Here is a 26,045-nt window from a genome sequence, read left to right on the forward strand (position 1 = left end):
AGTTTAGCTCATACTGAGATTATCAGTTAAACGTTCCCAAAAAAACTTTGTCGTTATTCGAGTTTATCAGCTAAAGCTATTAAACCGAGATCAATGCCGAGCGGTCGGCTGTGCGGATCTCGATTTCCTAAAGCAGAGTTACGGCATAATATTCTAAGTGTGTATATTTTGAATGGTGAAAGATTTGGTGATACCTATTTTTGTGATAAACCTTTGGCCCATACTTCTTCTTCTTCTTCTTGGGATTACGTCTTCACTGGGACAGAGCCTGCTTTTCAGCTTAGTGTCCAATGAGCATTTCCTCAGTTATTAACTGAGAGCTTTCTTTTCTAAAGTTGCCATTTTCGCATTCGTATATCGCGTGGCAGGTACGACGATACTCTATGCCCAGGGAAGTTATGGAAATTTAAATTACGAAAAGATTCTGGATCGACCAGGAATGCTTTGTAGCCGCGGACTTTAACCATTCGGCTAAGGAAGGCCCCATACATGCCGTACTCTATAGTTCAATTAGAAGGATTGTCATGATAGAGAAGACTTATGACTTATTTTCTAAGAATCACAAGTTTATTTCCAATTCATTTTTTAATTTTAATTGAATAGAAGATATTTGGATTAAAGACTCAAGATAGCTTTCTATTAATTGCTAGTTGATATTAATGTGTAACTTAAAATGTGATGAACAAACATAAATAAGGTACCTAATATTTACTCATAAGCCGATATAAAGTCTGCGCGTAATACAGAAGCTGTCAAAAATTCTCCCTTCACCATCGTTGTTTTAGAAGAGGAACGTGCCGGCATATGTAACAGTACATCTGCCTCGACAATGCTTTTCAGCCGACTGCTGACCTGTTTGCCAGTTATGCGAGCGTAGAGTTTATTATTTTTCGAAACGACGGTTGCTCGCGCAAATTCTGGCCGCGGATCCAATTCATAGTTTTCAGTTAGAAGCTGTAATATAAAATGAGAAAAATAATGTGATTGTATAGCTGACAAGAACTTTCCTTACCTCAATCGATATCTTAGGTAAAACACATTTGGCTAACGTGCAAGGTGCCTCATTGATGGAAGCTAGATATTTCCTTAAGGCAGGTAAGGCAAACAGATGGAAGGTAACGAATGCTGAAACTGGATTCCCTGGTAGACCGAAAAATAACGTTTTTCCTTTATTTGCAAATGTGAAAGGCTTTCCGGGTTTCACATTGACTCGTCCAAATTTCAAATCGTAACCCAAATCTTGCAGAACAGGCTTAACGAAATCTTTATCGCCCATTGATACCCCTCCAGTGCTGATTATGGCATGCGCTACGCCAGTAAATGCCTTTATCTCTTTGCGAAGTGATTCGTATCTAAAAAGTTGTAAATTGATTAGCAAGTTGTACTGAATGACACAACACAATTTTTACATACTCATCTTTGACCACAAGCTGCTGCATTTCACACTGCTCCTCATTGAAACCAAACTGCCGCAATAATTGAACCAGCATCGTTGTATTGGAGTCGTAGATCTTTCCCTCGATGGAAGTCGCTTGATTAGAAGCTTCATATGGGTGAACGAGCTCATCACCTGTAGAAATTATCACCACCTTCAACTTGTCTACCTTCAGTGGCTCTCCAATAGATGCTAACAGAGATTTTTGAGCGGCGTCAACCGGAAAGTGATATTCGAAAACTTCTTCAGCCATTCGTAAATCGCTGCCAATAGATCGAATGTCTAGATTTGGGCTGGGATCAGTCAAAATTTCAACAATCCGTTCTATGTCATTATCAGCAGAAATCAACTTGGTATCTTCAATTTGAATCACTGCGTCTGCTTGCTCGGGCACTGGAGCACCCGTGTTAATTTTGTAGCACTCGTCAATGTTGAAGTTGTCACCAATCAATCCACTACCAGCCGCAACATATCCGACGACACGTTTCACCCCTTTACCGCCAACAGATTTCAATGCATAACCATCTTTGATGGAGGCCCGAAAGGGCGGAATGTTGGCTCGACTGAATTGCTTTTTCGGATCAGACTTTGACACAATAGATTCAAGAATAATTTGAAGTGCCTCATCTACATCAATCAGAGGAAATGGAGAGTTCCTATCGTCACCTCCTTTACCTGTTGCATGAGGACATACGTGCACGTGCTGTTGGCCTCCTTCTGACTGTACCTTTTTATGTATCTCTCTAACCTTGGGGATGTCATCATTCAACAGTTGTAACATATGTGGAATCAACTCGACTATTGACAGAAAACATTCTTCAACGGCTTTCTTACTTCCGGGGAAATTGACGATCAACGTACGGTTCCTTATGCCGCATATCGCCCTTGAGAGAACGGCAAATTTGGTTTTCTCCAAACTTTTCAGTGTCATTGCCAGAGCCAATTGAGGTGCTTCCTTATTGATAACGGCTTTTGTTGCTTCTGGCGTAACATCACGAGGGGCAAATCCAGTTCCACCGGTGGTGAAGACAGCGCTAGCGCGAAGGACATCAGCAGCATAGATGAGGGATTGCTAGAAAGATCAATAGATAATAATAGGGTCCTAGCGTATTTACGCTGAATATTACTCACCTTGATAATTTCTATCTCATCCGGTATAACTACATAATTAATATCGGCTGTGGAATTGAGTTTGCTTTTTACTAAACTGACAAGATGCGGTCCACTGCTGTCCGTTGCAGTTCCATTGGAACATGTATCACTTACTGTAATCGAACACCAAATTAGTTTGCGATAGCTCAGCTGGATGAAGAGACACATGGATGTTAAATGAGTTACCTAGATGCAACCTTTTTGAACTGGCCAGCGGCCAAAAACTAATACTGTGTGGTGGCACCAGTTTTTGACGCACAAGTTATGTCTACTTTGTCGTAAAATCGATACACGGAGAACAAAATATAGTGTTCGTAATCATTTTTCCGGTCAATTTAACTATATTTTAAGGTTGATTTGGAGATAACTAAAAATATAGTTGAATTGACAGTATATTGTTAACTATAACTATACTTTATAGTTGTTGACAACTATATTTTTGATTGAATTTACAAACGTCAAACGTCAAAATTTAACAATATTTTAGTTGACTCAAAGTGAATTTTATTGAGTTTACAATATTTTGCAATGTTTACTTAGCATTTTGTTCTGCTTTACCAACATATCTGAAAAGATTCGGTGCTGCTTTATCGATCTAAAAAAAAACATTGCAAAAATGAAAACAAAGGGCGAGTCGACAAACTTGATATGTGGTCTTCTGCGTGAGAGGTGGTCATCTTAGCACCTACACTATTCCTTGCAAGTTAGAAGTAAGAAGATTTGTGAGCATGACTTGAAGTCTAGGGAGGTGAATGTTTCCGAATAGTGATAATTATCAAAATTATAATTGTTATAAGTACAAGTGGATAGCTCAATCAAAGAAGTGTGTGTATTTGATTTGACGTTAATTTAGTGTTGGCGTAAGTTAATTTTATTTCGAAACAACTATTTGTGCGTAAGTTAAAAAAATTGACAGGATTGTAATCTTAACATACAGAAATTCTTCTGCGTGTAGGGCAGCGTTATTACGTAACGCTAAAATTGAAAATTTTTGACCCCCTCCCCCCTCCGTAAGGCTTTTTGTATGAAAATTTTTAATTTTTTGTATGAGCCGTAACGCTTGAGCCTACTTCACCCCTCCCCCTAGAGCGTTACGTAATTTGTGGATGCCACCTAGTAAGAATTCATTAGAGTGAAAAAAAATCTTCTGAAAAAATTAAAAAAGCCAATGGTAAATTTTACAATTCACATAATAAAACAGGAGGATAAATTTGGGTGATATGAAAAAAGATATGGGAGTCTCTAAATCTTTTATCACGTAAGTAGAAGCTGTAGATCAAAGACGAAAAAGACGTTGTGGCGAAGCTTAAGCTGGGCACCTGTCCTTATCCAAGCATGACAGATTACACTTTTTCAGCATCCTAGCTTTTGATCAAGGGCCTCGCGTGACATACATTTTCAGGAAGGGAACATGAGATTATTTCATCTACCATGTCTTTTTTTTCTGTCTTTATTAACGAGATTTTTAGCCCTGGGCTAGTTCATCTCGGGACCAACGGCTTTACTTCCCTTCCGAAGGAAGTCGTCACTGAATTTTTTAGTGACTATCTCGGGGATGGGATTCGATCCCAGGTCCTCGGCGTGAGAGGCGTGTGTTCTAACCACTACACCAGGTCCGTCCTCTCTACCATATCTTATTTTGGGTAAAAAACTTTCATTATCTTTTATAGCATAGCATAGCATAAACTGACTGTACATGTCAATGGTTGCTACTCCGTGATTGATCGGAACTGGTAAGAATGGCACTACGATCCAAATGAATAAGGGATGGGAGTTTCCGCCTACTCTCGAAGTGCAATTTTAGCAGATCTAATATTATTGATCAATAACGGCGCCGGCCAAGTCCTTACAGTCAGTTGGGATGGGGAAGGAATGTTAGGGTGTAATAATTGTTGCTTCTAGAGACCGAGAATACCTCTGCATCTCCACAATCACCACGGGAAGGGTGTTTATTAGTGAGGGAGGAAAAGATCTGGGAGTCACCTCTGGTCGGTGATGCGATCCATGGACAAGGGGGAAAAATACGACTTGTTTTTAAAGCTAGTTTTGTATTTTTGTCTCGAGAAGTTTTTGGAAAAAATACGTCAACATCTATAATGTCGAACAATTCAAAAGACGTTTTTATTAATGACGAAAACTGAAAATTGCATGTATATATTTTAACTTATATGAAACAGGAATAATGCCGACACTTGTAGTGACGAACCATACATAGTTTGTTTGAAAATTACATATGAGTATTACTGTGCATTTTGTCTCGATATGGTACACACTTAATCGTAGAATTTTACTTCGGTAAAGTTAAATGCCGAATTAAGCCCGTAAAACATATTTCTACTGAAATCTCGTTCAATTTTGACAGATGAGCAATATTGACAGATACAAATTGACGAAAATCGGTAGTTTATATAAATAACTGAGACTCGGTAATCTATTTTGCCACAACGATCAGCAAACAAATATTTTTACTGAATTTCGGCAAAGTGCATCTGTCAAAATCGACACATCAGAGCTGCATAAATTAACATGTGCTTGAAATATCTTAAACCGTTTTTGGAAAGAGGGAGTGCGCTTACATGTAAGTATTAATATAATTTATTGTTTTATATTCATTAACACTGCCGTTCTACGCATATTTGTCCCGCGCAGTAGGCGTAGAAAGGAAAGGCAGCATACGAGTCAGCTCAGTTTATGATTTTTTTATTACATTTTTAGCAATATTCCATGCAACTTCTACCCCTCGCAATGAAGGTGCTGCGAAAATGGTCACTATTTGCTTCAAATAGAAGCTCACAAAAAATCTTCAATTGGGTGAAATGTGAGATTTGTGTTACGCAATATGTAATACATTTGATTTAAATAAATTTGTTTTGATTACTAAAATGTGTGTTTATTTTCTTCTTCTATTTTTTCTTGCAATCAAAAACATAATCATTTGCCGAATTTCGGTAGTGATGTGCCGAGATTTTCAGCAACGGATTGCCGATATTTTCGTCAAATTTTGACAGCTGGGTTGATTTAACTTTTGCAGTTTAATCGGCACTTTGAACTTTTACCGAGATTTTTGCCGAAATCTCAGCTGTTGGGTTCTCGGCAATTATTTTTGCCGGCCTCGGCGAAATAAATTAAGTGTGTAGAAGTTTTAGAAAATACGTCAGCATTCACAATGTCGAACAATTCAAAAGATAATTTTTAATAATGTCAAAAAGAGAAAAATATATGTATATTGAAATTGTATAAGAAAAAAGCATAATGCCGACACTTATAGTGACAAACCATACAAAGTTTGTTTTAATATTACATAAAAGTTACGCTTTCAAGAAAAAATGTGTTATCATAAGCATGAAACGAACTCACCAGTTGGTAATCCATTCTCGACTGAACACAAAACTGACACTGACAGCAAAACTTCTTGGCGTCCCGAATACAAACCGTCTTGCTTGGGCCTTCCCAAATACGTACCCAGCAAGACGCTCCAAAACAGGGAAAAAAAATTCTCCGGCGACGAAAACACGCGCGAAACCGTCAGCAAAATCAATCGGACGACGCAAAACCGAACTGTCCTGCTTGGGCTTCACAAAGCACTCTAAAAAAAACTTTCATTATCTTTTATATATTTTTTATTCAATCTCAATAGCATACAGCCATTAAATAGTTCGTGTTTTGAGGTGAAGGGGGAGAGCTTTAGTGAAATTTAGCAATCTATTGAAAATTAGTTCACATCAAGGCAACAAGAGGGAAAAAATGTTGTAAATTTGAGAAACTGTTGATACTGGACGTTCCCATTTCACGTTCCCTTCTCAAATTGGTTGGTATGATGCAGGGCTGGCATCAACTCGCACAATGCGCGCAAAGAGCAGAATTTAGCCACTGCACAAAGAGGAGACAGACGCGCGCAAAGTGTAACAACACGAACACAATGAGGGTGCGCAGTAGGGAAGAGAGTGAAAGCGATTACGCAAAGATTGATGCTGACGGAGTGTGTTGGCAAAAGATGCTCAAAGTGTACACAATTTGGCTCTTTTTGCCTTATAACATGGCCCATGTTACATGGGTATTTTGGAACGGGGCCGCCGAGTAGATGACGGAAATCGATGTCCGAAGTCGTTTTGGAATCCAAGATGGCGACTTCCGGTTTCTGAAAATCACTTCAAACCCATGCAATATGGGTATTTTTGGAACGGAAGTCGCCATCTTGGATTCCAAAATTAAGTCGGACAAACCGGAAGTCGCCATCTAGGATTCTAAAACGACGTCGGACATCGATTTCCGTCCTCTACTCGTCAGCCCCGTTCCAAAAATACCCATATTGCATGGGTTTGAAGTGATTTTTACAAACCGGAAGTCGCCATCTTGGATTCTAAAACGACGCCGGACATCGATTTCCGTCATCTACTCGGCGGCCCCGTTCCAAAAATACCCATATTGCATGGGTTCCAAGTGATTTTCAGAAACCGGAAGTCGCCATCTTGGATTCCAAAATGACTTCGGACATCGATTTCCATCATCTACTCGGCGGCTCCGTTCCAAAAATACCCATATTGCATGGGTTTGAAGTGATTTTTACAAACCGGAAGTCGCCATCTTGGATTCTAAAACGACGCCGGACATCGATTTCCGTCATCTACTCGGCGGCCCCGTTCCAAAAATACCCATATTGCATGGGTTCCAAGTGATTTTCAGAAACCGGAAGTCGCCATCTTGGATTCCAAAATGACTTCGGACATCGATTTCCATCATCTACTCGGCGGCTCCGTTCCAAAAATACCCATATTGCATGGGTTTGAAGTGATTTTTACAAACCGGAAATCCCCATCTTGGATTCTAAAACAACGTCGGACATCGATTTCCGTCATCTATTCGGCAGCCCCGTTCCAAAACTACCCATATTGCATGGGTTTGAAGTGATTTTTACAAACCGGAAGTCGCCATCTTGGATTCTAAAACGACTTCGGACATCGATTTCCATCATCTACTCGGCGGCCCCGTTCCAAAACTACCCATATTGCATGGGTTTGAAGTGATTTTTACAAACCGGAAGTCGTCATCTTGGATTCCAAAACGACTTCGGACATCGATTTCCATCATCTACTCGGCGGCCCCGTTCCAAAACTACCCATATTGCATGGGGTTGAAGTGATTTTCATAAACCGGAAGTCGCCATCTTGAATTCCAAAACGACTTCGGACATCGATTTCCATCATCTAGTCGGCGGCCCCGTTCCAAAAATACCCATATTGCATGGGTTTGAAGTGATTTTTACAAACCGGAAGTCGCCATCTTGGATTCTAAAACGACGCCGGACATCGATTTCCGTCATCTACTCCGCGGTCCCGTTCCAAAAATACCCATATTGCATGGGTTCCAAGTGATTTTCATAAACCGGAAGTCGCCATCTTGAATTCCAAAACGACTTCGGACATCGATTTCCATCATCTAGTCGGCGGCCCCGTTCCAAAAATACCCATATTGCATGGGTTTGAAGTGATTTTCATAAACCGGAAGTCGCCATCTTGGATTCCAAAACGACGTCGGACATCGATTTCCGCCATCAACCCGACGGCTCCGTTTCAAAAATTACCCCATATATTCCAATAGAAGCTCGCCCCATTTAGTAGACTACTCAATGAGCTACACAAAAAGTATGTGTTCACCATTTTCCTTCAACACTTTGTGTCGAAGGCTGCATTGCAGCGAGAGCAGAAACACAAAGAGGCCTCAAAGAGGTAAAAACCAGTGAGAAAGTGTAGCTGACGCACTGCACTCATATTCATGATAAACACAAAGTGTATGCTTTTTGTGTTTTTCTGTTTGCACTGAGGAGATGCCAGCCCTGAGTATGATGAACTATGTACAGGCAAGCATTATTTCTCCACTTGGAGACCAAAATATTTATGAGGAGTCTCATACAAACTGCCATAGACTTATTAATTAGCTGCATTCACTGAAACTATTAACGAAAGAGTTTCTAAACAAAAAAACTCTTATTTGGGGATGCTTGTTGTGAAGAATGTACACCTTTGTGTTTTTGATGAACCTATTCGATATCAGTTTTACTGAACAAAGCAATAGAACTTTAGATTATTTTTTTTGTTTATGGTATTCCTCGTTGAGTTGCGGTTTCCAATCCCTGCCTACCGAGAATGTTTTCGGGTAGAAAGTTCCCACGACTTCTCAGAGAATAGCGTTTCTTCTTGCTAGCCTATCGTGTGACTACAAATGCAAACAATATACATTGATAAAGACTGCTATCTGTTGATCTGTGGAAGTGTTTACAAGAACAGGCAAGTTTCCAGCCGGGGTCTAATGCCATAGCACATCGGGGAAATCCGAACCCAAAGGTGGAAAAAATTGATAACTTTCAATAGAAAGATAAAAAATAAGTTTTATAGCTCATTCGAAAGGAAATTTTCTCAGGAATCGATTGGTAATAGTTTCATGAATGTGAGGCCACTCTGGGATATGCTGTGGTGCCCGTTTTGCCCCGATTCCTTGAAAATTTTAGATTTTCATGTTGTTTTGAGTAAAACTGTTTTATTGTGGAGATAATTTCCCATGAAATCCATCATTTCTAGTCCATTTAACAATGTTTCACAGAGAACGTTATAAAAAGATGGAAATTTAGGGGATTATGGGGCCAAATGTACAATGAAATATTTTTGAAGAAGAATTTTTGTTCTAAATTTTTTCAACGTGTTTTTATATTGAAATAAATTTCAAAATAGTCAAATAATCATGAATATAGCTTGCAGAAATAAGTTGTATTATTGCCGTTAGCCTCATTGATAGGAGATAGTGGGAGCATATAGTTTTTTGGCTATGTTTGCCCAAATTCCCCTAAAAACGATTTCTTTCATAATTGATGGAACAGATATCTCCGAATTAAATTTATTATGTACTAAATTGTTTATTCAGTAGTTGATACTGTATTTAAATCCTAAAACATAGGAGATTATGGGGATATTTTACAAATAAATAAAAAATTAAAAACAAACAAATAAAAAAACTCAAAAATGGATCCATTAAGTAACTATCTGCAATTTTTTTTTTCTGATTGAAACATATCACTCAGAATTAAATTAGTTACACAATCATACCTGAAGAAATTTCATGAGAATAAAATTGCATTTTGAAGAAATTTCATGATAATAAAATTGCGTGGAAGTTCCCAAGTAGCTCTGCCTGCACCCTACTACTGAAAAAGTGATCATAAACAAACAAAGTCTTCCATATGTTTCAATATGGCACATTTTGATTGAAGATGTAGTAGTTAATAATGCTTAATTCAAAATATTTCTCAAAATCAGTTATGCATTTCATAAGTATAGTTTTTGTTATTATGTTGGTTATGTTGCCTGCTTATTCAACCAAAATGAAAACAAATTAAGATATAAAATGCTTGCTATCTGATGACGTTTATCTTTTTGTTATTCAAGTTTGCTCGGGCTTTTTTATGGAAATATGTAAAACAACAAAATAATTTCTTTATACATTGACGCTTATAATGAGCTGTTCGGTAATCCAATCCGCATGGTTATTAAATTAATTAACTCATTACGCGTGGTAAAGATGGACAAATCATGGGTGAAATTATGAAAAAATCAACGTGCTCGGATGGGATTTGAACCCAGGACTCTTGTATGCTAGACGAGCGCTTACGAGCTCGGTAGCTTAGTTGGTAAAGCGCTCGTCTAGCATACAAGAGTCCTGGGTTCAAATCCCAGCCGAGCACGTGGATTTTTTTCATAATTTCACCCATGATTTGTCCATCTTTACCACGCGTAATGAGTTAATTAATTTAAATTTCTTCATGTTATGCATTTTAGAAGGCTCATGAACATGCTTGAAATTCATTCAGGTGTAACCATAATTACTGTTTACAATATTAACAAAGTATGGTTCACCATGAGGAACATTGATGTCAACCAACAAGCAATCTGTTAACAGCAAATGTAGAGGCAACATAACAAACATAGTAACAATAAATTATACTAATGAAATGAACGATCGATTTTGGAAAAATCTAGAATTGAGCATTAATAACAACTGCATTTTCACTTTTATGATAACTTTTTCTGTAGTCTATGATGGCAATTGGAATATTGTAATACCAAATATCCATAAAAAGACAAAATTATTTCCCGAATAATTTCTCTCACGAAATTGCTACAGTGATGATTGAGTAACTAACCTGATCCTGAGTAATTTGTTGCAATCAGAAAAAAAACGGCTAATGGTTTCTTGATAGATTCATTTTTGGTTATTTTTTTGTTTATGTGTAAAAGATCCCCAAAATCTCCTATGTTTTATGATTTAAATATTGTATCAGATACAGAATAAACAATTCAGTACATAATAAATTTGATTCGGAAAAAAAAGTTCTATTAATTACGAAAGAAATCGTTTTTAGGGGAATTGGGGCAAACATAGCCAAAAAACTATATGCTCCCACTATCTCCTATCAATGAGGCTAACGGCAATCGATCATTTAGATCAATATCGTTTACCAAAACTGTCGCACATCGTTTGGAAATGTTTGGAATTTGTGATGTAAGAAGGTAAATTATTCATAATATGTTGCATAGAGCCTACATAATTATCATACATATTCTACATATATTACTACAACTTATTTCTGCAAGCTATATTCATGATTATTTGACTATTTTAGAATTTATTTCAATAAAAATACACGTTAAAAAAATTTAAAACAAAAATTCCTCTTCAAAAATATTTCACTGTACATTTGGCCCCATAATCCCCTAAATTTCCATCTTTTTATAACGTTTTCTGTGAAACATTGTTGAATGGACTAGAAATGATGAATTTCATGGGAAATAATCTCCACAATAAAATAGTTTTACTCAAAACAACATGAAAATCTAAAATTTTCAAGGAATCGGGGCAAAACGGGCACCATAGCTTATCTCAGGGTGGTCCCACATTCATGAAACCAGCACCAATCGATTCCTGAGAAAATTTCCTTTCGAATGAGCTATAAAACTTATTTTTTATTTTTCTATTGTAAAAGTTATCAATTTTTTCCACCTTTGGGTTCGGAATTCCCCAATGTGCATAGGAATGGTACACAAATTGTCAGGTTAAATTTCAACCTTCAAATTTGGCAATAGCACTAGAAAAACCTACAAAAACGCTCAAAGCGTTGGTCAAAATGTTCTCAACTAGTATAAAATTGTTACAGTTGTTATAATTAGAAATATTTACAACTGACTTAACTTACCGGAGTGGCTGTGGCTTTTCATAGTTTACTTATTTTAATTTGATTGATTGTTGTTTTCTATGTTGAACCGGTTGAAAGGTAAAACATCAATTTATTGATTTAAATAAATTAAAAAACGGGATCTGAAAATAAATGTAGCACAATAATAATTAGAAGATAAGCAATGTGAATACTTTTATAGTCGATTAGAGCTAGTATTAACCGTTTGTGTCACATTTGGAATGATTTGGTTGCTCTGGTACGCTCACGTCAATATCAGAATGAACATAAGCGGATGTCTTCCACGGGACCGCTAATCTCCACCTGATTGATGCAATTTTTTCCTCCGGCATTCGCACTAAATGACCAGCTCACTGAAGTTTGCCTATTTTATTTGCTCAATAGTTTTCGCTCCTGTTCTCAAATAAATGTTCTTATAGAGCCAAGAATATGCGTTTTTTACAGGGCAAATTGACATTGATATGTCATTTATGTCATATGTCAGGGGCCCAGATGGCCGTAACGGTAAACGCGTAGCTATTCAGCAAGACCATGCTGAGGGTCGTGGGTTCGAATCCCACCAGTCGAGGATCTTTTCGGATTGGAAACTTTCTCGACTCCCAGGGCATAGAGTATCATCGTACCTGCCACACGATATACAAATGCAAAAATGGTCAATTGGCAAAGAAAGCTCTCAGTTAATAACTGTGGAAGTGCTCATAAGAACACTTAGCTGAGAAGCAGGCTTTGTCCCAGTTGGGACGTAACGCCAGAAAGAAGAAGAAGAACAGTTATATACTAGTTGAGAACAGTTTGGCCAACTTGTTGAGCGTTTTTGTAGGTTTTTTCAGAGCTATTGCAAAATTTTAATATCGATTATATTGGAATTTTTGAGTCAAAAACATCAAATCAAGATTTCTCGAGATTCCTCCCAGGGATTTTTTTAATTAGTCCAGAGGTGCAGAATGACCACAGGAATCGAGCCCTGTGCTCAGATTCGATGAACATTTTTTTTTCATAATAACGGTCTGCCGGGGCACCGTGTTTTTAGAAATTCAGTGAATATGTTTGGGCATAAAGAATAGTTTTTTGCAATTCGGTTGCATATCGGCCTTTTTTATCAAGAGAATGACCAACATAACGACATACTTTTCCTACCGTTACAAACATCGCTGAAAAGTTTTACTTTTCCGCACTAATAACAGTATCGAAAAGTATAAATTTTTCAGTACTGTTTTGGAAGTTCTCAAATCGACGTCGGATCACCTCCATACGCCATTTATTGAATTGCTCTGAATTCCCCAATGACTTAGTTGACTAATTTCTGATTCTACATCAATTTGACTAACCGAACTGAGTCGGAATAGGATCTTAGAATCAGAAGCTAGTTGACCGTGAGAGATTCTGAGTATTGAGAACGTAGAGCAGGCAATACAATTTGTGAGTTAACTGTAAAAAAAGGAATCGTTCTGTGGCGGTTCGTGTATACTTGTAGGTAGGTAATTCAGCACATGAATAGCAATGAATTACAATATTGTAGAAAATTGTAAGCGGCGTATGGATCAATGCACGAGTTCACTCGTTGACGTTTGAGCGGATCCGTGTTATTTACGTGACCATGGCAACAAGTGAATTCGGCATCGTTCAAAAGTCAAATTAGTGAGCTCGTGCATTAGTCCATTACCTGGTCCGCAGTCTGTGCCTGGTCTGTCTTTCAAAGTAGAATCAGCAATGAAAGTGTGAAAAATTGTGACAGTCATTGCACAGTCTACCTGATTGAGAAATACGGAGTTGCTGCAACGCATGGATGCCCATGGATATGGATTTTCTTGAAATGTCTCCAAAAATCGAGCTTCGACGGCATCTTCCGTTGATGCAAAAAATGTTGTAAGTAACTCGTTGCAAATCTCGATTTTTTCAGCACGAATCGTAATATTTGTCCAACTCGGCCTGTACGACTCGTGCTGAAAAAAAATCATAATTTTGCAACTTGTTGCATAAATAACTATTAATACACTCAAAATATCTTCTGCTTAAAATAAACTACGAAAATACTCATTTAATTACAACTATTTGCATAAAAATCGAGTTTCAAAGCGATGACATATATTATCTCTACATAAATTTGATTGTGCATAAACAGTGCGTATGTTTGAGTGAAGATATAAATGTTAGATTACACTCAAAACTTCTTTTACTTAAAAAAAACACAAAAAATGGTTTTGAATCAGATTGGCATGAAAAATAATTTAGATCAACTACATATACGCAACTTAGTTACGGTAAAGATGAATCAAAGCCAAACCTCAAATTTTCAAGAACACGGATCTGGAAAACCAAACATCCGTTTAAGCTGAAAACTTAATCGATTGGTCACTCGCTGATAGTGATCAAACGATTAAGTTTTCAGCTCAAACAGGTGTTCGGTTCTCCAGATTTGTGCTCTTGGAAATTTGAGGCTTGGCTATGATTCATCTTCACCTTAACGAAGTCAAGTGTACATGTCCAGGATAAAACTTTTATTATTTTTGATTGCAATCAAAAATTCAATTAGAGAAAAAAACTAAGCAAACCCCTATTTTCTACAACTATTTGCCTGTAAATCCAAATTTGATGTTCTTGTTTTTATATACATTTTAATTGAAGAAAACCATTTAACATGTTTGAGTAGAAATAGTATTTATTGAAACTCTCAAAATTTGTTTTACTTCAAAAAGTATGAAAAACCTTGTTTTTAACCTGTTTGCCTGTAGAACGAAATTCAGAGTAGTGTGTGATCTTCCGATCCCATGGCATGCTCTTGCAGGGCGAGCGATGGAATCAAGACCAATTGTTTTCGGTCCGCGTGGCGCGAGTGCGAAAAGAGATTCGCGTTAGTAGTGTGTGGTCTTTCGATTCCATAGCATGCTCTTGCAGGGCGAGCGATGGAATCAAGACCAATTGTTTTCGGTCCGCGTGGCGCGAGTGCGAAAAAAAAAAAAAAAAAGATTCGCGTTTCTCAGTTAGTATGTTTGCTTCAAATAAAGCTGAAAATTGTGGCTGCTCAATCAAGGATGAAGGATCAATTGGTGAGCTCGTTTCATGCTTCTTTTTTTTTAAATCTATAAAATTTGTACGACCGCACATTTAAGCGTTACAACGGTGGGACATAAATATGATTATTCAACAAACTATGAATGGTTCGTCACTGTAAGTGTCGGCATAATCTCTAATTCATTTTTTTATATGCAGAATCCCTTGCCTTTTACCTTTATTTTTATAAAAAAAAAGCTTTGAATGGTTCGGTCTGTTTATCTGTGCTAGAAGTATAGACTTGCAAAGCGTTCATTTTATTCAAAACACTTTGAATGGTTCGCCACTGTAAGTGTCGGCATAAGAATATTATGTGATGGTCCAGCCATTCGACTTATTTTATCATTTTGAGTAAAATATTGTTACACATGCTTTCGTCCTAACAGCTGTAGGAATATTGCGTATGGCTATTTGTTCAACAACTTTTGAATGGTTCGTCACTTCAAGTAACGACATTATTTACTCCGATTTGGAAATTTTCCATGTCAATTTAATATATTATATTCCTAAGCATGTTAACAAATAATCGTTTATCATGGTCTAATCGCTTATCAAAGTGAATCCTGTGACCCAACGATCCTCCCCATAACAACCATCCCTCCCAGTAACCTTTGTGGAGATGCAGAGGAAAACACGGTCTCCAAATAGCAAAGGTTACACACTAACATTCCGTCCCTCAATCCCACCTGACTGCAAGGACGTGGCCGGCGCCGTTATTGACCATGTATAAATAGAGGCACTGAATTATGCACACTGAAGAAGATTATGGCCAATCCCAGCCGAACTTCTAGTTGATTCTTTGTGCATCTTCGCTGACTTTAGTCAATCACGGAATAGCAACCATTGATATGTGTAGTCAGTCTAAGCTAAGCTAAGCTAAGCTAAGCTGTTTGCCTGTAGAACGAAATTCATTGCTATGAAATGTATTTTGTTCGACATAAGATTGATTGTAGAGGACAAATTAATACGCTAAAACAGGAAGAGATTTATTTTATTACTGATTTTACTTAATAACATTACAAGAAAACCATGTTTTTGAACCTATTGCTTGAAAATCAACATTCAAAGCAATCTCTAAGGTAAAGGACATCTTAGCATAAAATATAAATTACATGTCTTCGCCATAAATTTTGGATTTAAGGTGAAGATGCATCGAAGCCAAACCTCAAATTTTCTAGAGCACAAATCTAGAGAACTGAACAGCCGTTCAAGATGAAAACCAGCGTGTGACCAATCGATTAAGTTTTCAGCTTGAACGGCTGTTTAGTTTTCTAGATTTGTGCTCTTGAAAATTTGAGATTTGGCTTCGATGCAACTTCACCTAAACTGAAAAACGTTTAAAAATAAAACGTTTCGAACTTTTTTTAATTAAAGGAAATTCGGATTTTTCAAGGTCTAAATTTGTCGAAATTAGTTAAAAAAAGGTTGTTGTTTGGACAAACCGCCGCCGTCTCCCAAATATATGACTGGCGCAGAGCTCCCTTGTCTGCTACAACAATAGCGCATACTACACCACAACGTAGAATAAGTTAGACGTCTAATTTGTGATTGGTTTTTAATTGTAAATAAATATGTGATCTATTTTTTTTAAGGCACTCTGTTGAATCAGTTGATCTGTAGCTTCTTTACCGATACAGATCTATTTTCAACTTATCTATACGCTTCCAATCGCAAAACGCAACATACTGTTAGTAAAGGAGGTTCTCTTCGGATGGGCAGATAATATGTAAGCTCTGAGTTAAATTAAAATAGCTTTATTGAACTATTGCTTAAGAAACATGTCTTATCTGCTTGAAGGCTTGTTGTGGAATGACTGAAGTTTCTGACACGATCGGATGCCTCATCATTTCATGGCCACCTACGGTTTGGCCGATCGCTCACGGCCTCCTATTTCTTCACCCCCTCTCAATCGTGGAGTCCGATACTTCGACACAGTTTCTGGAAACGTCCGACATCCAACGACTTTGTGAAAATATCAGCGAGTTGGTTCTCAGTCCCGATTGGCTCCACCTTGACGATACCGGCTGCTACATGGTCCCTTATAAAATGGTGCTTGATATCAATGTGCTTCGCACGCTTGCTCTCCAAGTTCTTGGCCATTCCTATGCACCCACGATTATCTTCATAAATTGTCACCGGTATTGTGTCTCGAATGCCAAGGTCGTCAAGCAGTCCAGCCAGCCATATAGCTTCTGTCACGCCAGAACCTAGTGCCACATACTCGGCCTCACTGGATGATGTCGCTACCGCCGTCTGCTTCTTACTTGACCAACAAACAGTGTTCCCGAATATCTGAAATAGAAAACCACTCACCGATTTTCTGTCCTGTTGGTCAGTTGCCCAATCGGCTTCGGTATATCCAACCAAGGGTTCCATTTGTTCATTGCGTGAGAACTTCAGGGACGTCTGCATGGTGCCTTTCAGGAACCGCACCACCCTCTTCAAAGCTGTCCAGTGTGAAGCATCAGGTCGCTGCTGAAAACGTCCAAGGTATCCTACTGGGAAGCATATGTCCGGTCGAGTAGCCATCATAATGTACATTAAACTCCCCAGTAATTCTCGATATGGTGCTTCTGTTAATTCTGACGTAGCGGCCTCTTGTGACAGCTCTATTCGTCCTTGCTTCCTATCATAAGAAATCTTCATTCCTAGGAAATGCTTCGCTTCGCCGCAGTCAGTCATTTTGAAATGCTGGGATAACTTTTTCTTTACGTCCTCAATTGTATTTAGCTTCGCTCCAACGATCAGCAGGTCGTCGACATACAGGATCACGTAAATTACGTCACTCCCCCTCTCGTCGATCCGGGTGTACACACAATAGTCGTGTTGCAACCTCTTGAAACCGAGCTTCAACAAAACTTCATTAAGCTTCTCGTTCCAGCATCGCGGGCTCTGCTTTAACCCATACAATGATTTCCGGAGCTGGCACACCGTACCAGGTGCTGCTTGCACGCCATCAGGGACCGCCATGAAAATGTTCTCTTTCAGTTCCCCGTGTAGGAAAGCCGTTTTCACATCCATTTGATGAATGTAATACCCCTTCTGCAAAGCAACTGCCAGAACCACTCGGATTGTCGTCAGCTTGGCCATTCCCGGCTTCTGGAGAAATCCCTTAACGACCAGTCTCGCTTTATGACGAACAACGTTTCCATCCGCATCCTCCTTCACGCAGAACACCCATTTGGATTGCAGGAGCTTCACTCCGACCGGACACGGGACAAACTTCCATACGTTGTTGGCCTCCATAGATTGTAGCTCATCGTTAATCGCTGCCAACCAGGCGTCACGATCCTCACGATGCTCGATTTCCTTGTACGTGGATGGTGGATCTGAAGATGCGGAAATCACAGAAGCAGTGGATGCTCTAAATCCAGTGAAAAAATCTAATAGCTTACCTGGGAGCTTGCGCTCCCGTTCGCTGCGCCTCGTGGTTGACTCTAAACAGTCTTCACGTCTTTCTTGCGAAGGGAGCGCCCCAGGATTTGATGTATCGGACATTTGTTCATCCGAATCAGCTTCTCCATATTCGCTGTTTGAATCGTTTGCCTCTTCAACTGCTCTTGTGGTATCCAAGGGCTCCCCCTCTGGCTCATAGAACGTACGAATCACCAGCGGCTGTTTTGCTTCAGCAACGTTGCAGGCAAGCGGAAAACTGTCTTCATCAAATTTTACATCTCTTGCAATAATGACCTTTCTTGACGACCTGTCCCACAAGCGATAACCATTTGGCGCATAGCCAATCATAATTGCTTCACGGCTCTTCGGATCTAGTTTTTTCCTCAGCTGGTTCGGGACCCACATCATGGCCTTGCAATCGAAAATTCGAAGCTTGCTCAGGTCCGGCTTTGTTTTCGTCCACATTTCCACTGGGGTAACTTTTCCATCGAGCGCCGCCGTGGGACTCCGATTTAGGATGTATGTTGCCGCCATGGCCGCTTCTGCCCACATCCGCTTAGACATCTGGGAATCAATTAACATTGACCTTACCTTCTCAACTAGGGTTCGATTAAAGCGTTCAGCAACTCCGTTTTGCTGCGGAGAGTACGCCACTGTTGGCTGCACTTGGATGCCTCTCTTCTGATAGTATCGCTTCTGCTCATTTGAAAAATATTCGCGACTTGATCCACCGTAAGCTTGCTGATCTTCGTTTCCCAGTGGACGGTAACCAAAGCTTCATACTGCTTGAAGCAACTGAAGACTTCACTCTTGCGCTTGATAGGATAAATCATTGCAAAATGGGTCCAATCATCGATGAAGGAAACTAAAAATCTTGATCCGTCCCAGGCCGGTGGATCTATCGGCCCACACACGTCTGAGTGAATTCGCTCCAACGGACGAGTGGCTCTCTCACGAACTCCGTCAAACGGCTCACGGCATTGCTTGCCCATCACACACGTATCACAGAAGCCTATGCGGTCCACCTTGTTCGTAAAACCGGTCGCCACTTCATGCTTCGCGACGGTTTCCATGGCCTGTTGACTAGCATGTCCCAATCGACGATGCCACAATCGACTTGCCTCCGCCGTGGTGATGTTAGCTTTACCGACGTATCCGACTTCCAGCTCTAGCTGATACAGATTACCTCTCAAGTATGCCACGCCAATGACTTCACCGTTACGCTTGAATTCCGCACGCTCGATACCTCCTCGACCAGTAAACAGGACATCGATTCCGGCTTGAGAAAGCTTCTTTACAGAAAGTAAATTTTCCCGCAAATCCGGAATGAATATAACGTTCTTCATATGGAATTCCACGTTCTTGTTTGAAAATCCTGTCAGCTCTCCGGTAGACTTACCAACCAAGGACACGCCTTCCTTCGCAACTTCTACGACAAACGGTTCCTTCAACTTCCGTGACGACTTCAGATAGCTTGCATCATGCACAAGGTGGTCACTGCACCCTGAGTCCACACAGAATAGGATTTTACCGCCACTGGACGTCTTCGACTCATAAGATCTTCCCATAAAAGCGACTGCCTTTCCATTATCGGCCGCATACCGAGCGTTTCCATCGGACTTCTTCCAGGGACAGTCCTTCTTCATATGGCCGGTCTTCTTACACCGGTGGCATCTTCCAGTAAATTCACGGATAACTTTCTTTCTTTCATTCTTCTTCCCTCCGACGAATGCTGCACCTTTGTCATCACTTGCGTAATCTTGACGATCAATTCGCTTCGACTCTTCAGCGAGCAGCCGCTGCTTCACTGTTTCCAGGGTCAAATTCGCATCGTCCAGATTTTCAAGTGCGGTCACCAACGGGTCGAAGCTATCCGGTAGGGTCAAGAATAATTGTGACACCAAGTCACTCTCCTCCAGCTTGGCACCTGCAGACTTCAGTTGGCGAACAAGATCATCGAAGGCCAGGAAATGATTCCGCATAGGAAATCCCTCCGTCATACGTAATCTTGCCAGCTGCTTCCTCAAAAGGGTTTGGCTGGTCACGGATCGCTTCGCAAATGTCTCCTCAAGGGCCTTCCACATGGACCAAGCGGTGTCCTTTTCACGGACTACTTCCAGACATTCATCCGACAGGAAGCCGACGAGCAGCGATTTTGCCTTTCTGTCCAGCTGATCCCACTTCGGTCTTGTCGCATGGTCTGTAGCTGGAGCTTCCGCCTTCAACACTGAAGATACTTCCGCCGCATCCAGGTAAAGCTTGACTCGGAACTTCCAATTTTCATAATTTGGACCAGTCAGCTGCGGGATACCGGAACCTTCTTTCATTGAGGGGCCCATAACCTAAAGGAGGTTCTCTTCGGATGGGCAGATAATATGTAAGCTCTGAGTTAAATTAAAATAGCTTTATTGAACTATTGCTTAAGAAACATGTCTTGTCTGCTTGAAGGCTTGTTGTGGAATGACTGAAGTTTCTGACACGATCGGATGCCTCATCATTTCATGGCCACCTACGGTTTGGCCGATCGCTCACGGCCTCCTATTTCTTCAGTTAGCCATTGTAACGATGTATGGTTTCATCGAGTCGCCAACGGTCAAGTTGAACTACGTACGCTTTCAGTGACGGGTATCAGGAATGACAGCTTGAAAGAAGAATGTATTGGTGCATGCATAACGAAACCGTGTGTGCGTGGGTTTACTCGGGTACGGCAAAGATGCTGCCGAACACGAGCGTCATTCGTGGTACAGCAGTGTAGCAGAACAGACGGCTGACCTCGAGTGTGAAACGTAACGAGGGCTAATTATTCGGCTGGTACAATGGCGACGACGGTAAAAATAGGTAAGTTTCGATCTTCTGAGTTGCAAAATTGGTGAAAAACGGGAGGAATACTATGGATAAAATGTGAAATTACCAAAAATGTCCGAATTGGAATTTTTCTACCCTGAATGCTTACGGCGTGGTTAGAGCGAAAAAACAAGATGGCGAACAAAGGAAAAGAAACCAACAGTGAAAATTAAAAGGAGAAAATGGCGGCAGTGAGATAATCAGCATTTTGAACATCTATCTGGATTTTATGGAAGAAAAAAAATATCACTTTGTGTGTGTTAAACAGCAGAAAGACAGAGTGGAGAATTCATCATTTGTTTTTTGGGTGCAAGATTGTCTCCGTGACTAGAGGTACAAAGGAACGCTGCGTACGAAGAAAAGTGTACCTCGTTGGAAAGGCCATTTTGTGCCAAGCTTCGTGCTGGTGGACGCTTAGTGCGAAGTAATGCTTAGTCCGAAGTAACGCTTAGTGTGAAGTAACGCTTAGTGCGAAGGAACGCTTAGTGCGAAGGAACGCTTAGTGCGAAGGAACGCTTAGTGCGAAGGAACGCTTAGTGCGAAGGAACGCTTAGTGCGAAGAAACGCTTAGTGCGAAGAAAGCTCAGTGCGGAGGAACGCTTAGTGCGAAGGAAACTTACTGTGAATATTTTGGGGAAATCGGCAGAAAATGCTACGTGCTCGTGTACATTGTGTCGAACTGACTGAGTTTATTGCATTTGTTGATCGATGGACACAAATTCTGGAGTGATGATGATCAGTTGAGTGGACATGTTATTGTGGATCGGAGTGGAAACTCAATTTTTGGATTACAGTGGACGTAGCAAGGTGATGTTTATAAAACATAAATAGAAGAAATTTGAAAGACGAAAGTTCATTGCAATGGATGGAAACATAAGATGCTTAAAATTCAAGTGGAAAGAAACTAAGGGAGGCATATTGTTTGTTTTGTTTTTGGTTATAGATGCGTCGGCGATGCCACCTTTCAAGATAGGTGCAGACCCCAGAAACGACTGGATCAAGTGGAAGAGAGCTCTGGAACGGTTTTTAAATGCAAACAAAGTGGAACAGGACGAAGAGAAGTTCAACCTTTTGTTAGTTCTGGGAAGCATTGATCTTCAGACATATTACGACAAGGTTGCAAGATGGGAGGTTCAGAAAACGGTCGATGAAAATGAAGAAGTTTTGGAAGAAGTGATCGTATTGAAATACGAATCAGCGATTCTCTCCCTCGATGAATACTTTGCTCCACAGTTGAAGAAAAGATTCGAACGACATATTTTGAGGTCAATGCGGCAAAACAATCAAGAACCCTTTGAAGAGTTTGTGTATCGATTGCGGGAACAAGCTAACCGTTGCATTTTTTCCGACGTGGACGATATGATATCACTGGGTAAGACTTTGGAAGAAGTTCAAAAACAAACGAGAGAGTATGAGAGACCGTCCACGTCTCACGGAGAAAGTGACCTAATCCAGAAAGTCGTTGGCAAAGTATCATTCAGTGCAAGGTCGGCAGACAATAACAGGAAGTGCTACAATTGCAACAGACCAGGTCATTTGGCAAGAGATATCGAGAAGTGCCCAGCAAAGAATGTGGTATGTTACGGTTGCCACACAAAAGGCCACTTTAAAATATGTTGCCGGAAACGAAAACACGACGAACATGCGAACAGACGACAGGTAGGAGCCAAACGGATTCACGCGATCGTTGAGAACAGTAACGAAACGGACAAGGGAGTGTTTTTCGTGAAGTCGGAGGAGATGACTGAAGTACTTGAGATGGATGTCGGTGGAGTTCTCATAAAGATGATCATCGATTCGGGGTCTCCAGCCAACATCATCGATGCCAAGACTTACAAACGTCTAAAGGATCAGGGAGCGCAAATTATGAACGAACGGGAGCCTCAAACCAATGAGAAGACCTTCAAAGCTTTTGCATCCGATCGTGATATCTTCTTCAACGCAGTATTCGAAACGGAGATCAAAATTCCGGGTGACGAGACAGGAATTTGGTCTCATGTTATGGTTGCTCCACATGGCCAAGTCAGCTTGTTAAGCAAAGGAACTGCTTTTGCATTGGGGATTTTGAAAATCGGCTATCATGTGAACAGTATTTCTGCTAGAGATCGTTCAAATGTGGAGGTTCAGTGTCATGAAGAATTCCCGAAAATACCGGATGTAAAGCTGCCCATCCAAGTTGATGATTCGGTCTCACCAGTTGTGCAAGCAGTTCGACGTTTTCCCATGTCAATGGAGGCGGATGTGGAGAAAACAATTCAAGATTTGCTGGACAAAAACATCATCTAACGAGCGGAAGGACCGATAACTTGGGTTTCGCCACTGGTTCCCGTTAGAAAATCGGATGGTAGAATCAGACTGTGCGTAGACATGCGGGCTGCCAACAAAGCGGTGAAACGTGAAAACTACCCGATGCCTAATATCGACGATGCAATGTCCGGAATTAAAAAGGTATGCTAATAAATAAGAATGTTTTAGTTCGTAGAAAACATACGTCATGGTCTTTTTTATTTCAATTAGGTTGCTAAATTGTCCAAGATCGATCTCGAGGCCGCTTACTATCACTTTGAGCTTGATAGCAACAGTAGGCATATCACTACATTTGTGGCCACGAGCGGGGTATACAGATTCTGCAGGTTGATGTTCGGGATCAAATCTGCCCCAGAACTTTTCCAACGAGAAATGGAAAACTTGTTCAGGGGTATCAAAGGACTGATAGTTTACATGGATGATTTCCTAATTTATGGAGAGACAGTCGAAGAACACGACAAAACTTTGCGTGAAGTTCTTCGCCGAATTGAGAAATTCAACATGAAGATTAACAAAGAGAAATCGGTCTTTGGAGTACCTAGCGTAGAGTTTCTGGGTCATATTGTGTCCGTTGAAGGTATTCGTCCGACAGACGGAAAAGTTAAGGCTATTTTGGATTTGCAACCACCGTCCTCCGTTTCCGAATTGAGATCTTTGTTAGGTCTCATAAATTTCGTTGGGAAGTTTATTCCTAATTTGTCGGCCCACACTTTCAATATGAGATCCCTTTTGAATAAGGGTACCTTGTTCATTTGGAAGGATAAACACAGTCAAGAGTTGGATGCGGTGAAGGGCATGATTGCAAGCGCAGGTTGCCTCGGTTTCTTTGACCCTAATGACGAAACGGTGTTAGTGACAGACGCCAGCCCATACGGTTTGGGGGCAATACTGATTCAAGGATGATTTAACACTGTACGGGGAATTGATATTAAGAGGAGACAGGATTGTCATTCCCACTGCGTTGAGAGAAAAGATAGTCAACCTGGCACACCTAGGACATCAGGGAGGAATATCTATGAAAGCACTGCTTAGATCCAAGGTTTGGTTCCCATTCATGGATAAACTGGTTGATACAATTATTCGCAACTGTAAGCCATGTAAGATGACTGCGCTACCGGATAAGCCTAATCCCATGACTCGTCGGATACCAACTATGCCGTGGCAAGATCTGGCCATCGATTTTAAAGAAGGACTCCCGGGGGAGATGTCATTATTGGTTGTTGTTTGCTACACATGCAGGTTTGTTCAAGTAGAACCAATGAAACCGGCAACGACACAAAGGGTTATCGGAACTCTCCTGAGGATGTTTAGTGCTTTTGGCATTCCCCGGTCAATTACATCAGATAACGGGCCACAGTTTAGAGCGATTGAGTTTCGGAACTTTTGTTTAAGCTACGGCATACACCTCAACCTTTGTACTCCATATTGGCCGGAACAAAATGGGGCAGTAGAAAGACAGATGCGGAATATTGGGAAACGAATCAAAATCAGCATTATTCAGGGAACAGATTGGAAGGCTGATCTCTATGAATATTTGACGCTGTACCATTCAACACCTCAAGAGGCTACAGGAGTGTCTCCAGGTCAAATGATGTTTGGTCGTGAGATACGGAACCGAATCCCGTCCATTCACCAACCACCAAATTTGAACTGGGAATCTTCCAGAGACAGAGACATGAGTCAGAAGGAGCAGCATAAACTACGAGCAGATACATCCCGACAAGCCAAGGCGCATAATTTGGGGAGAGGAGATGTAGTGTTGATGAAGAACTTCAAGTCTGGATCGTATGAACCAAACTTCGGGGATGAGGAATTTGAAACAATTGACGTCAAAGGGAACGAAATCACTGTACGCTCAAATCGAACAGGTAAGGTGTATCGACGCAACAGCTCCCACCTCAAGAAATTGTTGACAGCAGGCTCAGCACTTTTCGATGAGAACAGGTCTTCTAATACACATCTTAGTATTACGGATCGCTCGATGACCTCCACTGAAGATCAGGGGAAAGATAACAGTTCCTCAAAACGAATTAGCAGACGACCGGTTAGGTTTAACGATTTTGTAATTTAGTTAATGTAACAGTTTGAGAGGATACCAATAAAATGTTTGTAACACTTGTAATATGGATCTTAAGATACATTATGAATCCAAAATATGGGAGGAGTGTAACGATGTATGGTTTCATCGAGTCGCCAACGGTCAAGTTGAACTACGTACGCTTTCAGTGACGGGTATCAGGAATGACAGCTTGAAAGAAGAATGTATTGGTGCATGCATAACGAAACCGTGTGTGCGTGGGTTTACTCGGGTACGGCAAAGATGCTGCCGAACACGAGCGTCATTCGTGGTACAGCAGTGTAGCAGAACAGACGGCTGACCTCGAGTGTGAAACGTAACGAGGGCTAATTATTCGGCTGGTACAGCCATCTATACTTTGGTAGCGCAACTAGTCAGATGATGAGAGATTTGATTTTTCACGCATCCATCACATGCCGCTGTGGGGAAAAATCTCGCGTAACTTTTCAAAACGTCCTAAGTAACAAATGTAAACAAATCGAGATTATCATTGCAAATCATTTGCGTTGCACCACTTAGCAGCACACTAGAACACTCGTTCT

The 26,045-nt window shown here is 40.4% G+C and overlaps 1 protein-coding gene across 2 annotated transcripts in view; it reads right to left on the minus strand.

Annotated features, from left to right (window-relative positions):
- Positions 1 to 548: 548 nt before the first annotated feature.
- LOC5571587 (molybdenum cofactor synthesis protein cinnamon) overlaps positions 549 to 26,045 on the minus strand; it is a 31,882-nt gene continuing 6,385 nt past the window's right edge. Inside the window, exons 1-5 of one of the 2 annotated variants that reach the window (XM_021848650.1) lie at positions 11,829 to 11,927; positions 2,567 to 2,700; positions 1,414 to 2,507; positions 1,013 to 1,352; positions 549 to 954 (exon numbers count right to left, since the gene is read on the minus strand). In XM_021848650.1, the coding sequence (XP_021704342.1) occupies positions 709 to 954; positions 1,013 to 1,352; positions 1,414 to 2,507; positions 2,567 to 2,700; positions 11,829 to 11,850 (1,836 nt within the window). In that variant the 5' untranslated portion in view covers positions 11,851 to 11,927 and the 3' untranslated portion in view covers positions 549 to 708. Of the gene's footprint in view, positions 955 to 1,012; positions 1,353 to 1,413; positions 2,508 to 2,566; positions 2,701 to 11,828; positions 11,928 to 26,045 lie in introns of those variants that run through there. The other variant, XM_021848649.1, reaches the window with a different exon arrangement.

Source organism: Aedes aegypti, chromosome 3 (assembly GCF_002204515.2).
Source record: "Aedes aegypti strain LVP_AGWG chromosome 3, AaegL5.0 Primary Assembly, whole genome shotgun sequence".
NCBI classification, from domain to species: domain Eukaryota; kingdom Metazoa; phylum Arthropoda; class Insecta; order Diptera; family Culicidae; genus Aedes; species Aedes aegypti.